This window comes from Cydia splendana, chromosome 4, assembly GCF_910591565.1.
Source record: "Cydia splendana chromosome 4, ilCydSple1.2, whole genome shotgun sequence".
NCBI lineage: Eukaryota > Metazoa > Arthropoda > Insecta > Lepidoptera > Tortricidae > Cydia > Cydia splendana.
In genome coordinates, this window is record NC_085963.1 from 6,460,842 (window position 1) to 6,485,839 (window position 24,998).

Sequence of the window (24,998 nt, forward strand, 5' to 3'; positions counted from 1 at the left end):
AAATGGGATCAAAATTAAAATATAACGTAGCCGACGTGAACTATGGCCCCTGGTGGGGAATGCTAATTACGAAGATAGCATAGACGCTTGTAACATACACGCTGATTTACAGCCACACGTGATCCAGACTTTTGAGAATTCAATCCCTTAAAGTAAATTTTTTGAGCTACAAAATTATAAGATTACAAATACCTTCTAATAATTGAACAGTACACAAACATCGTTTTTAAAATAATTATCATCTTAAACGGTTTGTTTACATTCAAAATACCTAAAACCATTAAAGTACATAGATTATTAAGAAAACTCTCCTGCGCGTGCGAAGCCGCGGGCAAAAGCTAGTTAGGTATAAGACGGTAAAGTCAAGTAAAACGTACTTCACAGCTAAGCATAAGAGCAGTAACTCATTTTAAAATTTTCTTTTTTATTGTATACTTTGTACTTTTACGATAAATGTTCTGAAATTGAAAGAGCTCGATTCGGAAAATGAATTAGATTTCTACTAGACTTCCAACAAGTTACGATACGGATAATTTAAAGATATTTGTAAGATAGATATGTCAAATTTGACGTTTCCGCGATTCTGGAGGTCCTCTGGAACGATTTCGACAAGTTATGACTTAGATATCCAAGTTATATCTAGTCGATATCTAATGTAGATCTAGTTGATCTCTAAATCGTCTCAAGATCTTGTGATTATCTCGAAATCCGAATAGGCTTGTTTTGCTTAGCGCGGCAGCGTAGTAAGCTGCATCGCTGTTGCGTCATTACTGTTGCCGTGTTGCAGTTGCGACGAAGAATAGAAACGTTTTCGGCCATAATGAATATATTTCTATCTCAACTTACTCTAACCTAATCCTATTTCTGTTTCTTTCATTCAATCAATCATTCTTCCCTTTTTATCTTCAAGCATACTGTCTCGTTCACTCAATACGTTTCGTTTTACACAGTAACTAACGCACCTTACATATAATATTCTATTAAAAATCTATTATTATCGAAATAAAGTGGGTCAGGCTAAAGTGGGACTGGGCTGGACATGTCTGCCGGATGCATGATGACAGATGGGCCAAAATAGCCACTAGCTGGCATCCCCAGGGTAGTCGAGGCAGAGGCAGACCGAGAAAGAGATGGCGGGACGACCTGGATGCATTCCAGCGGGATTGGCGGGATCTTGCTCAGTACAGGGAGGATTGGAAAGGGAGAGGGGAGGCCTTTGCCCAGCAGTGGGACACACACATAGGCATATAAAAAAAAAACCGGGCAAGTGCGAGTCGGACTCGCGCACGAAGGGTTCCGTACCATAATGCAAAAAAAAAAAACGAAAAAAAAGCAAAAAAAAAACGGTCACCCATCCAAGTACTGACCACTCCCGACGTTGCTTAACTTTGGTCAAAAATCACGTTTGTTGTATGGGAGCCCCATTTAAATCTTTATTTTATTCTGTTTTTAGTATTTGTTGTTATAGCGGCAACAGAAATACATCATCTGTGAAAATTTCAACTGTCTAGCTATCACGGTTCGTGAGATACAGCCTGGTGACAGACGGACGGACGGACGGACGGACGGACGGACGGACGGACGGACGGACGGACAGCGAAGTCTTAGTAATAGGGTCCCGTTTTACCCTTTGGGTACGGAACCCTAAAAATATCGAAATTATTAAGTTTGGGGCTGCAATAACTATTTAAGTAATGCCAATTAGTCTGCACGTGAAGTTTAATAGACATTTCAGAATTGAAAATTCAGCTCAGAGAAATTAATGAAGTGTCAGGGCGAGTTAACTAAGCTCAAAATCTAGGATTCAACGATATACGCTCGTGGTCAATACGAGCTTAATTAAGGCGACGAGCTTAAATTTAGCGCTTAATAGTCTGAATCTATCCTTTTTTGCTTTAAATACCTCTTTAAAGACTGTGATGAAGAGGCACAAATTTAAAAATATTTTTTTGGTAACAACACTTTATTTCATTCAAACGTTCGTATTTAACAAACGTTTCCTTAAAAAGTAAACATACATAAATTAGAAAATTCTGAAAATAATTTTAAGTTTAACATGGAAGTTTTCTTCGGTCCTAGGAGATCGCGACCTCGTGTACAACAACCATTTTGTAAATTCAACAAAGAACTTAACCCATAATCTTTATAATAAGACATTCATCAAAAAACTCAACTCTAACATAGCATCCTCTGCATTTTCATTATACTATTTATTTTTCCAAGCGTCGACTCTACAGCGTCGTGTTTAAGTTGATTTTAGTTTGGCAACATACAGGTTTCATCTTGCACGCAAAAATCATTAGCATATAAACAAGGGACAACAAGTCTTTCGCGACGTTTAATGAAACTGCTGGCGAACTCATTAGGGGTCCATAAAGAAGGGTGCGAAAGAGGAGAGCGAAGGGCGCCAGTTTAAGGTTTATCATTAAAACGGAACGAAGAAAACGGAAGCGAAGTTACTGTTAATTAGATTTTCTTAAACAGAGCTCTTTTGGTCATTATTTGCTTCGCTTGAATAGACAGAAAATTATCGCGTATCGTGTCGACTACGTGTTCAAACAATATAATGTAAAGCGTTGTTGCAGGATTGCGTTTACATCGCAGCGACAGATTATTGCGAGGCAATATTCTTCTTCTAATATCAATATCATCCCCTTAATTTCCAGAAGACTGCTGCAGTCGTATAATTAAGTTAGGTATGTTTATTTTTACCGTAAAAACCCGTTTTAGTGAAAATGCGTTTACCCTATAGTTATAACTAGCTTTTGCCCGCGGCTTCGCACGCGCAGGAGAGTTTTTTTAATTTTGTTTTTTTTTTACGGACTGAACAGTGACTGACCTTAGTCTCACCTGCTGGAAAGTGATGACAAGGCCGAAGGTGTAGCTCACTATTTCAGTAAAAGCTTATTCACAGTATTCACTCTTGACTTGAAGACACCAGTACGGTTACCATCAGTTTGTCACTGACATAAACGCCGTCGAGAACGTAATTTACTTTCTGTACATCTCGCTCGCACTCGCATATTAGTGCAAACGGGATATATAGAAAGTAAATTACGTTCACGACGGCGTTTATGTCAGTGACAAACTGATGGTAACCGTACTGAATTGTAATTATATCGATTAATCGAGCTCGACTTATTTAATATAATCTAATGTACGTTTTGTACCTAACACCTTTTAATTTATATTTTTTATTTATGTAGTTGTAGCCTTTTGTACCTATAGCACCTCCTTATACACTACATTAGTGGTTCTCCCTTGGATTGCTAGAGGACGATAAACATTTGGGACTCAACTTTAGAGGAAGCTGCGTTGTGCGATTCTACCTTCAAGCTGCGTGAACTTTTCATAATAATGTTAGTTTTTTGTCAACTTACTGACCCGTTAAGTCTCTGGGAAAAATATAAGGACAGTTTTTCGGACGACATTAAACGGCAACTTGAGAGTGAATTGCAAAATGGTGCGGAGTTTTACATGGATGAAGTGTATCAGTGTGTGTGATTTGCTGATACCTAGCGGAAGTGTCACGGTTTACCTCGGGGTGGGTTTGCTGATACCTAGCAGAGGTGTCACGGTTTACCTCGGGGTGGGCTTGCTGATACCTAGCTACTGCTTCTCTGTGTACATCAGGGTTCATTTTTTGGTAATTGCTTACGGCAGCTTGATGGTGATCTGATGATTTGTTTTGCATATATTTATTTGCGGCAGCTTTTAGTTGTTTGTTCCGTGTAGTATTCGTGAACCTGGCACGGCGTTTTTTAGTAACTGTTTTGGTAGCGGTAAGAGATAATGATGAGTCTGATTCTAAATGGGGTGGTGGGGTGGTAATCTCTTCATTCCTTCTCGTGGTAATCTTCTTGGCAACCACAGAGAGGAGTGAAGAAGGGGGCTCTGATATTGTGGGTCTTACGAGTAATTCACTGCAGTATTCAACGGAGCTGGAGTAATTATCACCGTTACTGTTATGAGACATAATAACAAACTCCTCCCAGTTGGCCACCACGTGACTAACGATTTGCTCGCGCACCTCCCTGGCCATCACCTGCGTATCATACAGAAGATAGGAGATGGCGCGAAACAGCCGGCCTAGCCAAGGTTACAATCGCTATCGCTTCGACAACGAAAAGCATTATGTCTCTCTATCACTCTTCCATATTAGCGCGACAGTGACAGTTGCGTTTCGATCGCTACGGAGAGTAAGCGATTAGCATCTTGGCTACGCGGCCTGACAGGCTCCATCTCCAATTATAGGTACTACGGTGTGAGCCAACATGGTCCCATCAATATCCAACGATTCAACAGCCATTGTAGGTATTAGTAAAATTTTCCCTGAGCTAATAGCTAAAAAAAATTACTTTAAGGCATTGCATTCTCAAAAGTCTGGATCACGTGTGGCTGTAAATCAGCGTGTATGTTACAACCGTCTATGCTATCTTCGTAATTAGCATTCCCCACCAGGGGCCATAGTTCACGTCGGCTACGTTATATTTTAATTTTGATCCCATTTTTGTAATTAGCGTCCCACAAAACCATAGAAATGATAGTATATTGATATTTTGAAATTTCAACCCCATTGCACCCCCACCAGGGGGATGATTGTTCACTTCGGCTACATTAATTTTAATTTTGATGCCATTTTTGTTATTAGCGTCTCAAAATGCTATGAAAACGATACCCATATTGATATTTTGAGATATCAACCCTATTGGGGACTTTTCCCCCTCTTATGGGTTCAATTTTCAAAAAACCTGAAACACGTGTTTACTCATTTATCTTTAGGAATACTCCTGTGAAATTTGGAATAAAATAGTCTAACTAATCTTGTTTCCCCATACAAACTTTGGACCCCCATTTCACTCCTTTAGGGGATGAATTTTGAAAAATCCTTTCTTAGTGGACCCCTAGACCTTATAAGGAATCTAGTTGCCAAATTTGGACTTTCTAGTCCCAGCGGTTTGGGCTGTGCGTTGATTTAAGTCAGTCAGTCAGTCAGGTCTTTCACGTTTATATATTTAGATATACTAGCTTTCCGTATCGCCTCGGTCAAAACGTTCTTACGATAACCTTATTATGTAATCTGATCAATTATTAAAAAAGCCATTATATATTATACTCAATGTTAATGTTTAAATAATACATCTACTCTTGCATAAATTAACAAAATTTATTTATTATGTCAGAAATTACAATATGTAAATGTTCTAAAATATAATAATTAATAACTTAATCTAATAATATTTTTTTTGTTATGTTTTATACTGATATATACTCTTGCATTCCTTTATTTCTAGAATCAAGTAGATATTACGGTTTTCAATTAAACTTTTCATGAAAATAAGACTATGATATATTATGCATCTAGGTTGATAAATTTTTCATACTCGCAAGAAACGAGTAAGTAGCAACAAGTCTTAAATATTTAGAAACGCCCTCAAAACATAGAAGACTCAGTTTTGTCTAGACATAACAAAGGCTAATGAGATGATAAAATTCATGAAAAACTCGAACGAGTGCGAAAACTTTTCGTTACCAGACTTTTCCATTTCTCTGTGTATTAAATATTTATACTAATTAGCTATCTTCGGGGTTGATAAAAAGCGGACTAGGCAGATAATAAATGAGTCATCAGTGTCGCTTAGTTTAACTAATTTCTTAACCTGTCTTAGTTTTATCGGGCGAAATCTACCAAGGGCCATGTGTCTAAATATAGGTATATTTTTGGCTCTTAGGTAACAAATATATTATATTATACCTTTAAACGAGCAAATCTTGTATATTTATTTATATAATATATATATTTCGGGGATCTCGGAAACGGCTCTAACGATTTCGATGAAATTGGGGGTTTTCGGGGGCGAAAATTCGATCTAGCTAGGTCTTATCTCAAGGAAAACGTGCATTTTTGAGTTTACTTATATATGTTTTACTAGCAAAGCTCGGTCTCCCAGTTATTTGGCCTTGTAACTAAATCCTGTATAGTCTTAAATTTCAACATCACAACCAAATAGTATTATTTCATTGATACGAGTACATTTTTGGGCAATGCAATCAAGACTGACTGGCTGCAGAGACCACAGAGCAATGGAATTTTGCACATTCCTACTTAAATAACTCAGAGCTTAAAATATTTAAACCACATCGTTAGTGACGGAATGGACTTTGCTTTTAATATTTAATTGGGTTGCGGTAACGCAATAAAACCTAGTATCACATTAAATTAAGGGTTTATTACGAAAAAGTTATTTTTTTAAATATATTAACGCGTGGAGCGCCCTAGTATCACACGTGTGATACTAACTCAATTTGGGTCGTAGTGACTCGGTATCGGACGAATATATGTTACTACAGATCAATGTGGGTCAAATTGCTTTGCATCAATTTGCTGTGTGCTGGTCGTTTGACTGGTTTACAATTGTATATCCTTTGTCGTATTAACAATTATTATTTAATGGTCTGCTTAGTTTGGACCTAGTAGGTATTGTGACAGGCTGTGTTGCTAGATACACACAGACATGCTGATAGGTACATGACACGTTGCTGCGCACACGGTTTAACCCTTCGGATGGTTTCAGATAGTGGTAAGATTTTTCATATAAGTATCTTTTACCAATAATAGTATAAGTACATTTATTTGCAAAATTATGATTTATCCTAAGTAAATTCTAACACTGATTTGGCAGTGAAAATCGATGTTTTAATTTTTTCCCCAGAATCAATAAATAATTGCGTGACACATATATAATCATAAGTATATTAATTTCGAGCAAAAAGAAAAAAAAAACATGCAGAGTCAATAACTGAAGCTTATATTTCTTATATGAAGTCGATTTGGAACTTCTGAAACGCTACACTACACCACTTTAATATTCGTAAAAAATAAAAACAAATACCTAATTTACTAGCACTCACCTGTTTTATTTTTCAAAGAAAGTTTAAAATCGTACATCGTACTAGATGCAACTAGTTTACAAAGAAAAACTTTCCGGAAATAAATCGCTTCCAAGTAGGTGCGTTACGAAATTCATTCGAGAGTTTTCCGTTAGACGGGTCAAGTCGCCGGAAACTCGGGAACAGTTAATAGGAGTTCGCTCTTTTAAAAGAACTACATAACTACTCAATTATGTGAGTTATTTTGTAATGTGTTTGTCAGTTTGCAGTTTAGTTGGGTGAGGGGTAACATTCATTAATTGTGCTTAAAGTAAAAGAATGGTATCTAAAATTTAATATAATAGTGTGTTTTCTTCCCTTCACATCACTGCAGATTATACAAATCAGCAGTTTATGATTTTAGCGCTAATTGCATTACTTATTTAAGTCTAATAATGAGCGAGTTAGAGTAGTGGCGATAAAGATCAGATTGGATCTAAAATCATTAATGATCATTTTTTAGGTAGAACCGATAGTCACATCTGCCGTATAAAAAACTAGTTTTATCCTAATGCGATCGACCCCGACGTTTCCATTAGGAAAAAGAGGAGTTGTACCTATGAGATAAGACTTACATAATACTTAGGATTCTAAACGTAGTTTAAAAATATTAAACATCGGTTAATTGTGCATAATCCAGGCGTTATTTGTCGATAACCATTTCGAGCGATGTCTAATATTTAACAAAAATACATAGTCAATTAGTAACGTATAAAAATCCGCAAACAAGCGATATCTGGCTGCATGTTTTATGTACACGCCCGGGCCCCGGGGTCCCAATTTCCATTTTAATTGACAGGACTTCGATGTAAATCTGGCCTTTGTTGTGCCAGGATTAGAGTTGTAAAAATATTGACTGGCTTTTGCTCCGTGAAGCATAAAGCTGATGGAGTACGCCGATCGGTATAGCGAGGTTGCGTGGCGAGCACTATTGTTTATGGAACCGTGTCTAAATTGACCTATATACAGGTAAAATTATGGTTGAATTCTTGTCACAGCGGATACAGAATACACGCCTCGAAAAGATTTACGCTATGGTGAATTTCGGATTTTTTAAGGTAAAGGTATGCATGGAGATGTTTTGGCATACAACAATGAATTAAAAAGAAAATTTTCTGGTAATATAAACTAACTAGACAAAGGTTCCTACAGGCACTTGAATGTAGAATTTCGCAAGTTACCTAATTAAACACGTTAAACACCAGGTCCAATGAAAGTTTGAGCAATTATTTAACCAACCCGACAACTTAACTTGTCAACATGAACTTGCGCAAACCATAACCACAGTCTATAAAACCATAATTTATTAATTAAAATATAATTACTTTTTACACTGTGTCATACCGACTATTTGCTTTTTAAGTTCTTACAAGGAAACGCGTTAAATAATATTTCATTTATTTTATCTTAAAGGAGATTAAAATCTCATCTTCAGTGTAATTGTATGGAGGGAAAGTGTAGCTGTAGAAAGTTCACGTTTCTTAATTTACAAAAAACTGTGTTAAATACATTTACGTATGCATTTTTAACAAGTCAATCAAGTTAGTAGAGTAAATCTGACTGAGGTGAAATAGGTATGCTCTATGCATTATTATAATTTTGACTGTACTCAATATACCTTCCTCAACTAATAATAATAACCTCACTCAATTAACCTTCTGACGACGGGGTATCAAAATTTGCTAGATTTTTAACTCTGTCAACTTGACGTTATTGATTGGAGCCCACGTGTAGGACGCGGGTCGTCAGGAGGTTAACCTTTTCGACGCCATGTCAAACACAAAAGCAGTCACCCGGACGCCACGTCACCGAAGTGTCAAAACTGAAATTGAACTTTATGCATATGCACATAGGTCTATGTTGCTCTGTGGTATGTGACCGATTAATCAGTCTTTGGCGTTGAACCTGCGGTGCAGATATATCGGTCATTGGCGTCCAAAAGGTTAAATGTTCTTACCCATGGCAAATAGGATGAGCAGGGCGGACACCACCCACGAGCACATGATGACGTCACGGGCTGCTCACATCGCTATTGGTGGCACACTGGAGCTTGGGCATCTGAAAAAAATTGACAATTTGATAAGTTTATTGTTCAATTTACGTATATGTATGCCACGGTGCTAAGCTATTTTGCTGACTGCGCCTAAGCACAGATTAGAAAGATATTAATAATGTGTGAGAGATGTTTTTTGGGTGTACTTAAAAAAGTCATTTTAAATATATGAGACGTATTTTTTTTATCACGGAAGTATTTGATTATAAGCAATCATTTATATTATTCTGAAACTACTACTTTAGGTAAATAGCCTCTTCTCCAGGATGAGAGAGATTGAGCTATCGCTTTCAATCATGCTATACGTAATACTTATAACCGAGTTTATGTGTCTCAAAAAAAATGCCTAATTTAATAATATAGATTTATTACTCCCAGAACTGCAAATTTATCATAAATTGGCTCTAGAGAAAGATCATTACAGACGCCGTGAGAATTAAAAAAACAATTAATCCTGGCTGGCATACATTTTGTCCGATAACAAATGAACGCGACGAGTTTTTAAAGTACCTACCGGCGTTGATAAAGTGCCTCGCTTCCGGATGGGGGTTAGGAAGCTGCGGGATTGAAGTGCCAGTTTTAAAACGCACATTTAAGATAAGTCAGAAATTTTAAAAGTGCAAAAATTACTGTCTTAGATGAAAGTTGAACTCACGGCATCTGGATCGACACTCCAGCGCTAGATAATTCATCATCATCATCTCAGATGGCAGAGCGCTGGAGTCTCGATCCAGAGGCCGTGAGTTCAAGTCTAACCACAAACAGTAATTTTTCCACAAAAATTTATCTAAGCTTAATAGCATCGTTCACAGGCGTTTCTGCGTTTGTTACAAAATTAAGTCAAAAATTTGCTAAAGATGGGATATGAATCGGATCGGGATTTCTTCAAACAAAAACGTCACTTTTGACACTGATATATTTGATTCATATCGTATCTTTAGCAAATTTAAATCGGAAATTTATATTTAGAGCGGAAGTAAATATACTTAGCATGACGATGATGACACAAATGTTATTAAATATTAAAATCGACTCGTCAGTTATGTTATGATATTAAAAGCCCATTAAGCTCACAAAATGATAAACACCTAAACCATTAAACAAAAAAGTCATAATGTGTCAAACAAAAACAAAATAGAAACACACCATTAGGTCGTCAGTACAAAGTTAATCAATCAAGCCCGGACGACACGGAAGTGGGATATCCAACAAAACGTCGGCGGAAATTTGTCGGTACACCCAACCCATATCAGACATAATTTACTTTTTTAACTTTTGAGCTAGTTTTTTTTAATAACTTCACAGTTAGTATACATCGTTTTTTTAGCATTAGAAAGAATTACGCAAAACAACAACGTACCTACTACCAATGATTACAAAACAAATATTGCTGATGAAAAAACACAAAGACACGAACAGAAAATTCGATTAAGTATGACATTACATTATTGGCCTCTAGCCAATTTAAACTTAGATTTTGACATCAAGTGATGTCATTTTGTTACCATTCGCCCGTGCGTCTCGCTCGCGCCAAACCATTTACGAACAAGTACTAAATTATACACGAGCACATGATAACAGAATGACATCATTTAGATAACAAAATGAACGTTCGAATTGGCCTCCTGGTATTTTTATTTGATAAAATAAATGTATGCTAATGTAAAATCTTCCCTCCTTTAAATGTACACCTTATTTTATAGGAGGCAGGAGCTAATTCATCGCTCCAATATCTTGACCTAGCCAGTCGAATTCGTAATACGTACCCAATTTAACATTCGATATCTTAATTTTCCTTCCGGTTGTTTTACGGCTCAGTAATTTAAACTGGGAGTCTGATGCAATTATGTATTCCAAGCTTTACGAGTAGGTATATATTCTAGCTGACACATAACAGCATATATTTTATGTTGATCCATGACTGTTAAGTATTTCTGTTACAGAAGTTGAGAAGAAACCATAAAAGTTTGATAAGTACTTACAAGATGATTTTGCAATGTTTACGGCCCCATTGAGTTTCATAACTAGGGCGACGGATATCATTTGAAAGTAAAATTGGGAGACGACTTCGTACAAAAATAAGGTCTATGTATAGAGATATATAATTCATTTTAAATCCTATCATCGATGGTAAATTTAGTATAATATTCATAATAACCAAATAGTAGTTTCATTAATTAAACACACTTTACACACTCCACCAAAATAACCTGAATTAGACACGCAGGGAAATAAATCAGCTTGGAAATACATTCTCCTACACTTACATATTAGCCCTGTATATATTTTTTTATATGTAGGCGTACGTCGGTATATAGCCTAAATTTTCGAGTAGGTACTACATCTTTACAGCAATAGTTTTTGCATGTTTTATAATTATTTCAAATCAAACACAAAACGACGTGGTGGAAGAAATGGCATATAATTAGAGTCCTTTTCAGTCCAGTTGCGAATGCCAGTTTTTAACGCAGTTGAAACACGGGGCATGTCAATATAATTATAATGTCCTGTATTTCTTAAACAATGATTGAACGTATATTTCCCAGAAAATATAGCTGACCAGTGTTACTATTGTTTACAAATCCAGTTCTGAAAACAAAGAGATGCTATGAAATTGCAACATTTTCAAGATTCGCTGCAATATAATGAACTGATTCGAAACTTGAAACTACATTTTACCGATTTTATGATGTTTCTGACACAAAACCAATAATTTACCTCAGTAAATCGGTGCTGCAGCTTGCATTGTTTATTGAAAATCCTTGCTCATTCAAGAGTAATATATTTGAGAAGATATTTTACTCAGGTATAAGCCGTGGAAATTTTTTGAAAGAAGAAAAACCTTATGTTTCATAAACAACATATAAATTAAATATCATCATATTTTTATTAACGTTACGTAACGTTTACGTTTTCGTTAATTAAGTAGGTATCGTCAAAGAAGGTCGCAACAATAATTAAGTATATCTCGTCATGATTAAGTTTCTAGTTATGTACCTACTAACTCTGAAAATAACCAAAAGGATTTTCGCCCATTTACAGGAATAACTTTTAACATACTTATTTGATATTTTCATACAGCATCATTTTTTTATCATTTGGAAATAGACTTAAATTTAACAGAAAGAAATAGAATTGGGGTACAGCTTAAAAGACAAAATGTCTTCCTTACTTAGTTATCGGTTTTAAGTTTTAGTATTCAGGAAACCATGGGAATCCTAAGAATCCCATGGACCGCAATGAGAACAAATGAGTCCATTCTGAGAGAACTAAAAATCACCAAACGACTCTCAACAATCTGCCAAGAGAACCGCATTATGTGCCCAAAGAATCTAAGAGCCAGATTCTTTGGGCACATAATGCGGTCGCCACACCACAGCCTCGAACGTGACATCATACTGGGGCAAGTTGAAGGCAAGCGCGCTAGAGGAAGAGCCCCTGCAAGATGGTCGGATTCCATTAAGCAAGCATGTGGTTCCATGCAGAGGGCAGCCCACATAGCCCTTGTTCGCGATAAATGGAGCGACATAGTGGTTGGTCACGATCCTCAGTCATGAGGGAACGACGAAGAAAAAGAAGAAGAAGATTCAGGAAACGGAATAGTTGTATTATTATCGGTTGTATTATTTTCTGTTCTAGAACTCGCACTACGCATAACGTAATACAAAACCGATATATCTTGTGACAAACATGTGGCTTTATCACGATTGTCGTTTGATAAGAATGTCGGTTTTATTACTGGCAAAAAAAATGTAACTTAATTGCCGTCATTTGTTTTTATATATTATTCGAGATCTCTTAACATTTTTGTATCCCCTAATGAAATATTTATTGGACATTGCATCTTGACCATAATGATTGAATCGAAAACTATATGTTAACTTACTTTCGGGAACAACCATAAATACAATATGTTTACGTTGTCGGCATAAACACACCTACGGCCCACCTGATATGTAGTACGTATTTATGTAATAAAGCGGTCAGTGTGTCCCTGGTAAAACAAATAATTTAAAATAAATTCTATTTAACTCAAATTATAACCAAATTAAATTATATAATCATTCTAATATTTAGGTACTGTGGTTTAATGAATAACTGGAACATAATAGTACATTACTACAGAGGCCGGGACGAAAGGGGTTGCCGGCCGAAGACATATAGACGGCCGAGCGAAGCGAGGCCGGATAGGTCTGAGCGCGGGCAACTCCATTTCCCGCCGAGGTATGTATAGTGCTTTTCTCAAACATGCAATGAAATAAATAAAATAAAAAATCCACGAAACCCAAATTTTATTTATAGAAAAAACTAAATGCGTATGTTTTACACGAGTCGTGTATTTTTACTACCCGTATATTTACATGTATCTTTGATTTTTTTCGCCTTGTATCCGTCTGACTGTCGTTTTCGTCACATAAGTTTACATAGTCTTTCATGTTGATATAATGTTTCACATATATCGTTGCTTTATGCACGGAGTAAATAAGTATAATTTCCACAGTGTTGACGAATTTGTAGTTACATTCTTTTAAAATATGCCACAAAACTGTTTCTAATAAACTGTAAGCCATTTTTCTTAGTTTCTCAAATAATAAAATTGCCATAAGCAACCATATACATACTTCGTCTTTGACTTGGCGGCAGAGGCAGCAAGTTATTAAAATCAATTCTGCTTACGCTGCCAATTCCAACGCCTACGATTACAATTAATATTAATTTCATTATTTCGTCGGAACTAATATTAAAGTCAAAAAATCAACAACGCACCATAAATCCAATAAAACAGAATGATTTTTTTTTCAACTTTACCTCCATAACAATTTAAAAAATACAACTACGCGTGTTTGAGTAGACCTTTTTACCGCTAACGTTTAGATGAAATATTTTAAATGTTTTTATTTGTGTAGTTAAATTTATAATTTAAAATTATAGAATGTATTATTTATTAAGTTCATGTTGATTTTATACAAATAAAACTGCAAATTATAGCAAACATTGTTTTTTGTTTTTTTTTATAGGCGTAGTGGCAGAGTGTCATTACGAACCATAAAGCAAATACTGCCTCTAGTTTTTTTAAATGGATGAATGCCACGATGCTGTGTCACAAATATCTGTGAAATGAAAATTAAAAAAGAGGACTTTGCCGGCCTAGGCCTGCAAGATGTGTATGAAATTCCATTAACGACCTTTTGTCCTAGCCGCACCTGAAACGTCATACTTTGCAGCCTATTATAAGGAACATAACATCAATATTTCATTGCATGTTTGAGAAAAATGTATTACATATCTATTCTACATAAAAACGTTTGAGTTTTGGTGGATTGATGCTTTCAATGGTTTAATGAGTAAATGATGGCTCACGTTAGACCCGGCCGTGTCCGGGGCGCAGCTTCCGCCGCATCGTTTTCTATGGAAAGCATCACGTGATCGCCTGTCATGTTATAGAAAGGTGAGCGCCGGAAGCTTCGGCCCGGACACGGGCCGGTCTAACGTGAGTCATCCTTAACTGGAACATAATCTGTATTACATATTCTACATGAAATAGTTTAAGTATTGGTGGATTGATGCTTTCAATTTATTTCTTTCACACCGCGTGACAAAAGCGAACGAACGAAATCGGAAACGAAAACTAAAAGTACCGAACTCACCTCCGCCTCCGTCATAGCGATGGTAGGCCTCGGTTCCCTAGAGCAATCGATTACAAAAACGAACAATACAAAACACCTACACGGGCGGTTCTAGATCGCCAACCATTTTTTTTCTTCCCTTGCCAATCGCCCTGTGAAATGTTGTCTATTTGTCTACCATGATCCAACGGAACCCTGTCATTATGTTAGACGCTGTTGCGTTTCAATAAGGCTTAGAATTGCTTGAGTACAGGAGGGTATTCTGGTGTTATACCTTTGGCAAGCCTGGGATCAATTATGCAGGTCAGTACGGTGGTTAATAATGGAGTGGGACTATTCAGGGAGACGCGTTTCGGCTCTCAACTCACAATGGCAGAATCGAATGCTTTATATGTTCAGTCGATTTGTATTAGCAATGGAATATAAGTTGTACAGTAGTGTACTATTAATTATTATTAAATTAACGACCTCCTTGCCAAGCCAATAGTAACCCTGCATTCTGGATCCGAAGTTGGAGGTCCTTGGATCGAATAAAGGATGACTCACATTAGACCGGGCCGTGTCCGGGCCGGAGCTTCTTTCTATTGAAAGCATCACGTGATCACCTGTCATGTCATAGAAAAGTAAGCGCCGGAAGCTCCGACCCGGACACAGCCCGGTCTAACGTGAGTCATCCTTAATGTTAAAGGCATTTATTTATTTTCATAGTATTTTTTAACACGCTTAGCTTAGTTTGGGGTAAGCAAAGTCCACGTTGAATTCAAAGTGATTTTCTATATACAATACAATTTTTCTTAAAATTAGGTCGGATGAAAAAATTTCAATTAAATATAGAAAGAAAATCGGACAGAAAACGAACTAAATAGGTAGGTAATACTACTATCACAACGAAGTTGCAATAAATAAATTCTATTGATATAATTTTAAAACACCTCAATACGAGTATCTTATTTATACCTTCTCTAACTAAATTACTAAATATATTCCTCGATTTCTCCATACTTACGGCATATAAGCCAGGAGACAATGGCAATGTGCGGTCATACTCTGCAATGCAACCTTTTGATATGAGGCATTTTGAAACCTAAGAAAAACGTCAATTTAGACTCCCATTTCCGACTTTCTTACGGTTTTAATGCATTCGGTCCCATAAAAGCAATTTTGTACAAACGAACGCTCAATTGAACTAATAATAATATGGTCAGCCCATTGGCATGTGATTTACTGAAATTGTGAGCTCGCCCTACTGATAGAGTTTTGCTCTAACAAATTAATAGTTGACTGCTCTAACTAAAGTTTTAACTAGAGAACAGATGCAAGTCGATGCGATTATCATCTTCAACTTTATTGTGACACTTTAAGTTTGCATAAAATATCTTTACAGTTTTGAATAATTAATAGGTACAATTTATTTATACTATTCCTTCTATTGCTAGCCATAACTGTCTGTTATTCTTAACCGTCAACCACCGTCAACACAATCAAACCTTTTACGAGGAACAACATTAATTTTCATGCTAATCAACCTCGTATAACGGTTATAAATAACTGAAATAACGATAATTTATCGACATTCCTGGTCCCATAAACTCAAGCACCCATTACTTTTCTACGATTCCAGTCTATGCCAAGCAAATATAGCCGTTATTACTAAGTATATAGGAAGTTATGTGCTCGTTTGAAGAGTAACGTAGGCCACAATAAAATAATAATGAGGTTAGAGGCTTGTTTGGAAAACACTCGAGGAACTCCGAGAAGCTACGAAGTTTGCGGAGATCGGTGGTAACACAGTTATAGAGGGCACAACTTGTCTTTTCTTGTAACAATTAGTGTCGTCACGGTGTTATATGGATACCTTCGAGCAACGCCGGCTTCCGACACGTCGGGAGGGAGGGGCCCGAGCGATATCTTACCGTACAAATCGTTCTGCCATTTTTGCGGGGGGAAACGTACACAGAGTCGAATGGGTGCACTCATCATACTCAAAAATATCTCCCATAGTTGTTAATTCGCTGGCATGGGTGCATTTTTACACTTGACTGTACAAAGAAGCAGGATTTGTATTTTGATAATCTGTTAGAGATCCATTACCTACTGACATTATGGGCAATGCATTACATATCCAAAAATGTGTAAGTACGACTTGATGCACAAGCAAATTGAGATCTATTTGACATATTAACCTAAGTTCGAACCGGCCTCTGCGTCACGCAAAGCAAAAGAATCATTAATCATTGTGATGAAGTACAGTTTTTACGCTTAACATAATACATATATCGTTTTCTACATTTTACATACACGTACCGTATGTCACGGATTTAAATTTTGAAAATACTTTGCCAGCCAAGTGGTCATAATTATGTATTCATTTCACTAATACATATTTCGCATTTTTGTACAGAACAATTCGAAAAACACCTACCTGAAATAGTATTGGAATCTGTAGAGATTATGTGTGTATATTAAAAAACCGGACGAGTGCGAGTCGGACTCGCCCACCGAGGGTTCTGTACACTATCACGGTTCATAAGATACAGCCTGGTGACAGACAGACAGACGGACAGTGGAGTCTTAGTAATAGCCCCTTACCCTTACCCTTTGGGTACGGAATCCTAAAAATCAGGAATCTTAATTTGATCTACTCGTATGGTAGGTACACTTGTATAATTACTGATTTACCCACTGCCCCGGCACATTTAAATCCTATAGCCTAAATGCCCTAAATTCTAATGTAGATTCCAAATAAGTGCTGGACGATGGAAACTTGCATTAATGTGAGTCGTATATCAGATACAGTTTGACGCGCACGAAGACATATCGCTGCGATAAAGCCCGGTCACTTGACGGGCGAGCTTGGCTCGCCTCCACCTTTAAAGAGCCAGTTGCACTCATAGTCTAATAAAACATGGTCTTCCATTCCCAGAGTGACACGGGCCTACGTCACAACAACATGGCCGCTATATATAGCGCTATCGCATATTATCATATAGCGCTGTCGCATGATGACGTAGGCCCGTGTCAGTTAGGTGACCTAGAAAAGACGGGAATGGAGTACCAGGCGGAGTATATTATTATACCATGGTTGCACTAAATAAATATTCTGAAAACTTCGTTGTAGTTCGTTAGAATTTACTTGTATGAAAACTTTAACAGTTATCTATGGGATGACATTGACAGCTGCTCAGCCGTAAAACTGCATGGCGAATATATCAATGAATTCATTCATAATTTCTCCATGCAATTTCGCAGCTCACTGTACACTGAATGATACCTAAATAATGTAATTTAGTTATCATGTCATATACTTAGCTAACGAGTCAGCCTTCAAACTTACTCGTCCATCTATTAGTCACTTTCTAGCCTCTTCTACAATGTACTATACTGTAACAATGTGTAGGTACTTATGTATAATTACTTTGTATATCGGTTAGAGTAAAAATGTAGAAAATCACAATTTATACAAAGAACAAATGCAATGCGTGTATCCCGTGGAGTTGACGCGTACTACGTAGATACATTATTATATCATGGCAATATCACCCGATCGCAACACTAGCGCAAATTCGGCCTTCATTTAAATTTAACGCCAATAATATTTGCATACGATCTTTCTACCGTGTTTGTTTCTGAAAAATGCTTCATATTTTATGCGAGTAAATATTCCTAATTTGCGAGTTTTGAAACAACTTCGCTGTATTAATCATAAGAAGACAAATTTAGAATGGAAATTTTTACTCGAACTGGAATAAGTATCTGCAGACGGTTGAATTCAAAGTAGGCTGAATAGATGTTTGTTCCATTTCAGCATTTCAAAAGTATACAATATTTTTCTCTTTTGCATATGATAACTAAACTATTTGTGTCGATTGTTGATAACGACAAGCAAAAAGAATAGATAGTATAGAGGGGTCCTGTCATTGTAAATTTTGTAGTCACAGTAAATTTACTGCCATCTATCAACACACGACTGAAACTCAAAATGAAAACGTATAGAGTTATCAAAAAATGTATATATATGGATAAATGATTTTATTATTTTTATATCATTTTGATCCATGTTCATTCACTGATATCTATGTGTTAAAATTGTTAAATATGAAACGGTGTTGTCACGCCATCTAGCCGAGGATAGGCTAAAGGTGTGTGCGCCATCTATTCGAGAATGACTTTTACTTGAATTCCGAGGCACGTTTTTTCCTTAGACTTTATTCGTCTTATACGAAGTTACATATGTCTTTGCGACAAGTGACATCCGGCCCGATTCTAACTTTAAGATACGTCAGTTAATAGATCTAGAAACGATATGGATTAGACATGTTAGTGTCAAATGTGACGTTTCTTCAAACAAAAACGTCACTTTTGACACTGACACATCTAATCCATATCGTTTCTAGATCTATTAATTTACGTATCGTAAAGTTCGAATCGGGCAGATCGTGGCAACCAATCTAAAAGTCAGCGGCAATTAATATTTCTAATACAGTATAAGAAGAACCTTTCGTCTGTGTTTCGTTTGGATTCTGACCACATTTTTCAGTCACCCTGTATTTCATACGATTGAGGTTTGGACACTTTGAACCAAAGATTTTAGAATACACACACGTACGAAAGGTTAAATGGTTACCACATATCGGAATACGCAGTTTGGACAGACCCCTGACAAGGACCGACGATTGATTGATCGATGATCTATTGAAAATTCAAGGACCTCATAAAATCGTGATGGTTCAAAAATATTTAGAAAATACTGTAACGGGCTTTGATATTTGATCACTACTACACTATGTACTACACTATACTGCTAGCGACTGGAGCAAACGCCAGCAGGAGATCTGGTGGCCTAGCCAAGGTGACAATCGCTTGCGCTTCACCATCGAATCGGTTTGTGTCTCTCTATCACTCTTCCATATTAGTGTTACAGTGACCGTTGCGTTTCGTTCGCTACGGAGCTTTAGCGATTGGCATCTTGTCTACGGGGCCAGATAAACATAGCGACTAGACTAACGTTGTCAGTGGGCCCGATTCGGATTTTGAAATAGACATCTATTAGACATCTTTTAGACATCACCAAGATACGATAACGGATCTAACCTGTCAAATTTGACCTTTGCGCGATTTTGGAGATACTGTTGAACGATTTCCACAGGATATGACTTAGAGATCCAATTCACATCTAATAGATATCTTACTCTATCTAACGTAAAAGTGACATTGGTTGCCCGAATTGCACTACAAAAGAGAACTAGTTGATATCTAAACTATAACGTATCCAGAATGGATCTAGTACGTGTCGTCTCTTGTGAATATCTTGAAGTTCGAATACGGCAGCATATATCTGTAACGCTAAGAATTTTCTAAATTACCCTATTTACGGAATCATCCCAACATAGATACTCGTACCTTACCTGATAATATTGTAAATTGAATCTGCCTAAAGTAGCAATCGTTCTTCTACATAGAGCGTTGGGAATTGAAGACGAGAAGCGATTTGTCTTAATTCACGAGGAGTCGGGTTGGCTGTGGGCTTATTTACATACTTTGAAGTTCATGAAAGTAACTAATCGAATTACGTTTCAACTTTGCACGGTTTTTACCAACAGAAGAAAAAAATCTAACTTGAAAGTCTACTACTTAATTTTGGCGATTGGTAAGAAGTTATTATAGTTACCTACGTATTACGGACTGTTTGGTTTTATGTTAAGCAAATGAGTCGCTTAATTTCAAACTCGGGTAAATCCATCTGTCAGATTATGCGATATTGGTACTAAGCAAAATTAATAGGGTAGAAATTTGCTGAGAGGGTCGAATGGATTTACCCGAGTTTGAAGTTAAGCGACACAAATGATATTTAAAATTTAAATACTAATACATAATAAGTACTTGGTTTCGTCCCAAAACTAAGCTATATTCGACAAGGGATCCACCGCGCAACTGCTTTAGCAACCGCGCCTGAGTTAAGGATCTCACATTAGACCGGGCCGTGTCCGGGCCGGAGCCTCAGTCGCATATTTTTTCTATGATATTTCTATGACGATCACGGATGCTTTCCATAGAAAACGATGCGCTGGAAGCTCCGGCCCGGACACGGCCCGGTCTATAACGTGAGTCATCCTTTAAGCGGTACCGGTAGACCCATAAACTATCACCGAATTATCGAATAAAAACTGAAAAGTATTAGACGGGAAATGTAATAATTGATATTAGATTTCAGAACAAATGAGCCAAGATTGTTAATTTCAGCGCATCGCAAATTACATCATCACCTTCAAATCGGCAAACATTGAAAGCAAGTTAAGTTTTGATGAAAAGTTTAAATCATTTTATTACCACTGTCAATCGAAATAACATTTTTATAACATAATAAAACACTAAAAACATATAAATAAAAAAAAATTACTAAGTCGTAGTCGCTCGGTAGGGTGCCCAGAAGGCTGGCGGCATTGCCCCGCTGGTTGATGGCAATGCTGATCCGTTGGGCAAAATATTGGCCAGCTCTCTGGTCACCAGAAGCCTCTATGAGGCGCTTTGACAGCTCCTCATAGAGGCGACGCGCGAGGGACCTAGCCCCCACGGCCCCAAGGTTTTGATGATAATTGAAATTAAATTAATTCATGAACTCATTCAAGATATGGCAGTCTTAACTTAACGACTTTTTATGACCTAAACCTAATCAGGTCATTTTAAATACCTGCTGCTGCTGATTATACGCGAAACGCACAGTCACGTCACAGTCAAACGTGAATGTCGATAAGTTTGGCCGACTTTCATTCACCGATTGCCACGCTCGGTGCCCCGTAATGCATGAACGCAGACTTGATATTGTTTACTAAAGAAATTCGGGGTTACAAGGCCATCATATGCAAAACTTGCATTGGGGGTCGTAGTGATTGTCAAAGCTCTGTACTTACTTCGCAAGTGACAGTGTGGAAGCGCGTCACGAATGTCATATTCCCAAAATTATGAAGCTAGATAACTTGCAAATTCGCTACAGTATCTGCTGTAGTATATCATATGAGACATTCCACTTAAATCCTCCCATAACCACGCTACTACAATTCATAAGCTGTGCATTTTATAGTCTTGATATTATATTTGAGGAAGCCGTTATCACAAATGGATATCACATCTGATACGTAGCATTTGAAACCGATATTAGCAATCAAAATTACGCCATTAGCTTGCGGATCCAATTAATATCAGTCCCACGCCGGTATGTTAGTCGACAAGTGACCTAGTTATTTCAAAGGATAGCCAGATTCGGGCATTACACATACGGTAAACTGCTCCGTATATATCGGCATTGTGGCAAAAAGACCAAGATTTTTATCACTTTGCCTTAATGCATTGTCATAATGGACCAAGACGCAAATAGGAAGCATTTTGAAAGCATTTTCAAGCAGACAGAGAGATATCAGTTTTCTTAATTCATTTTGCTTTAGATACCTTGCAAACTTTATGTTAATTAACTAAATTTATGACATTCCATACCTATATATACTATAGAGGCGTTAACACATTCATCGCTAATCATGACATGTTGTCTTTTTGCCTCTAAGAAGCATTTTCGCTACATACCGGGAAAGGAAACCCGTGCTATCGGCTACAACGTAGCGCTACGACCCTAGCTCAAAGGTGAATGTGTTAATTTCGACTTTGTTGTTTGGCATGTGCAATGTTTAAATTGTGATCTTAGACATGACAACTTTCGGGTGCCACAATATGAAAAATCATATAAGTATATCTTTTTCATATTCATGAAAAAAAAAACAATTTTCATCCAATCGACAAAGAGCTGTTTCCCACTGACGTCCAGGTTTTAGCGGGTACGGTTTTTTGCAGGATCCCGCAAACAGAATCCTCGTGTGAAAGTTACTATATTAGCACCTATACTACTAAAACGGGATCCTGCAAAAAACAGTACCAGAAAAAAACTGGTCAGTGGGAAAGCGGTCAAAGATCGTAATTTTAGTTTTTCGGAATAAATATCGTCAATAATCACGCAACATTAAAAATACCTACGTAGCTATTACTTCGTTATCACAGCGTACCTTGCGCTAGAGCAACAAATTTTGTATGAGATTTGGTTAGCACACGTGTTACTCTGTCAACCACTTACTCAGCTTATCGCTAAGGCAATGCAAGCTATAAAACACGTGCATTCAGCCGATGTCATAATAATCGATAACGACAGCTGACGCCCACAACAAACAGGCACCGCACTCCAGAGGGCCTTAACCCTACAGCTACCGCATAATCTTAATTACGTACCCGGTTTTTTCACCGTTCTCGGGTTATAGTTTGCGGGACGGGTCGGCACGACCGCGCGCGATGGCGACGCGAGGCTGACTAAATCAGAATCTGTGCCTCTCCAGGTCAGGTCAGGTGTTCGGGTGTGTTCACCAAGGAATAAATTGTATGAATGTTTAAAGCGGGGCTTGTGATTTTGGAGGAACGGTTAGTTTCATTGGGTCTGATTGGTTTAGAATGTCAATGTTTTGAGATGTGCTGGCGAATGTAATATCCGCAAAACGAAACTGATAACCGGGGTCACAAATCCTTACATCACACCTGAATGGTTACAACCACTACATTGAAATAGAATATTACTGGGACTGGTCGTTAATTTGGTTTACAAATAAATACTACAATTTCCTTATAAATAACATGCCTCTCTGTTTGTCTTATTTTGAATTACACTGCTAATGTCTAATAAGTGATAGGTAAACAAACTAATTTATTGAAAGATTGCATATAAGTCTAAAGCCATTAATGTAGTTAGGATGCGAGATAAGTAGTGTAATCAAATTGTTTGTAAAGACTAAATTAATTAAACAAAGTTAAGTTGTTTTCTAAACGGTTCCTCAATTATTTATTAACAATCAAAACAAAATGAGTTTCTTCACTCTTCAACCGAAAAACAAACAACCATACCCAAAAGCCACTCAATGTAAACAAGGCCTTACCCAGCATCCCTCTCACACAGATACAGCCTTCACACACACACGCAAGCAAGCCCGCATCCTTTCTTGATTTGTTACATTTGCTAGTGTGTGACAAGTGCCTGTGTACGTGTACTGACGTCGGCGTTTGTTTGTATTAGTTCCCTGAAAATGGCTGCCGCTCCTCAAGCGCATGCGCGAAGCCTTCAAAGCGTAGCACTCGCTGTGGTCCGAATGTTATTCAAATCCCGTCTTTATTATTATAGTGTCAAGGTTGTAGATAGGTATGAGACGGTGGTACATGTGTTTGTGGTTCAAGATGCGGCGCGCTTTTGAAGTTGGCGCTTGAGGAAGGTAAAGGACTCTCGGCGCCGCGGATCAGGGCTGTTAATCCTGATGCGTTCCGGAAGAGAGTGTAACTTGCTTCAGGCAAACCAGAATAGTGTGATCTCCGATTATGCACAGTTTTAATGGATTCTATGGTTGCATGTTTGATCGAGTCAAAAGTTCGCCTGCGTTGATAGCAGCGGGAATACGAGGCAGAACGGCCGCTATTGATAACGCCAGTAAAGGCTACAACGCAGGAATGCACTTTCAAAAGAAAGCTGGGAAGCAGTTTTATAATATAACCTTTACTTCAAACGAGTTTGAAGATAGTATTTACCTTAGTTAAAGGAAATAAATATTATGCGTCTGTCTCTACTAATGTAAAGCTTTGTTCAATAGTTTGAGTTTGAATGCACATGATGAGTTGATGACGCAACATGCATCGGCATCGCGGCAAACCGCTAAAGTTTCGGCTACGAGTGGGGAGATAGTTCTACGGGCTACGGCGTAGCGCCCGTAGCACAGTGAATTGAATGAATTGGATGGAGTACAATATTTGCCGGCTAAGGGCCCGATTCGGATTTTGAAATAGACATCTTTTAGACATCACCAAGATACGATAACGATATGTTTAAGATCTAACCTGTCAAATTTGACATTTGCGCGATTCTGGAGATACTGTTGAACGATTTCCACAGGATATGACTTAGAGATCCAATTCACATCTAATAGATATCTTACTCTATCTAACGTAAAAAGTGACATTTGTTGCCCGAATTGAGCTGCAAAAGAGAACTAGTTGATATCTAAATTCTAAACTATAACGTATCAAGAATGTATCTAGTACGTGTCGTCTCTTGTGAATATCTTGAAGTTCGAATACGGCAGTTACAGGCCAATTTGAACATACACTATTATTCAAATATCATTGATTTCATAATTCTCATATTATGTAGTTAGTTATCGTGCATCTCGCTCGCGCCAATACTTACATGTATTGAATTATGACATCTATTAGACGTCATTCTGATGTTGGAGCGTATCTTAAGTACATCTAGTTAAATCACACCTTGAGGCTTATACTGATGGTAAAAATGGGTTATGAAATTTGTCCTGGATTTG

At 37.3% G+C, this 24,998-nt stretch overlaps 1 protein-coding gene across 2 annotated transcripts in view; it reads right to left on the reverse strand.

Moving 5' to 3' along the window:
• Positions 1-23,118, reverse strand: part of LOC134789746 (cell adhesion molecule Dscam2) — a 214,145-nt gene extending 191,027 nt beyond the window's left edge. For both annotated transcript variants that reach the window (XR_010144110.1, XM_063760374.1), the window contains exons 1-2: positions 22,879-23,118; positions 8,888-8,988 (exon numbers count right to left, since the gene is read on the reverse strand). Coding sequence is in view for 1 of the 2 variants with exons in the window: in XM_063760374.1 (XP_063616444.1) it covers positions 8,888-8,933 (46 nt within the window). In the remaining variant the exon portion in view is untranslated. The remainder of the gene's footprint in view (positions 1-8,887; positions 8,989-22,878) is intronic.
• Positions 23,119-24,998: the final 1,880 nt, after the last annotated feature.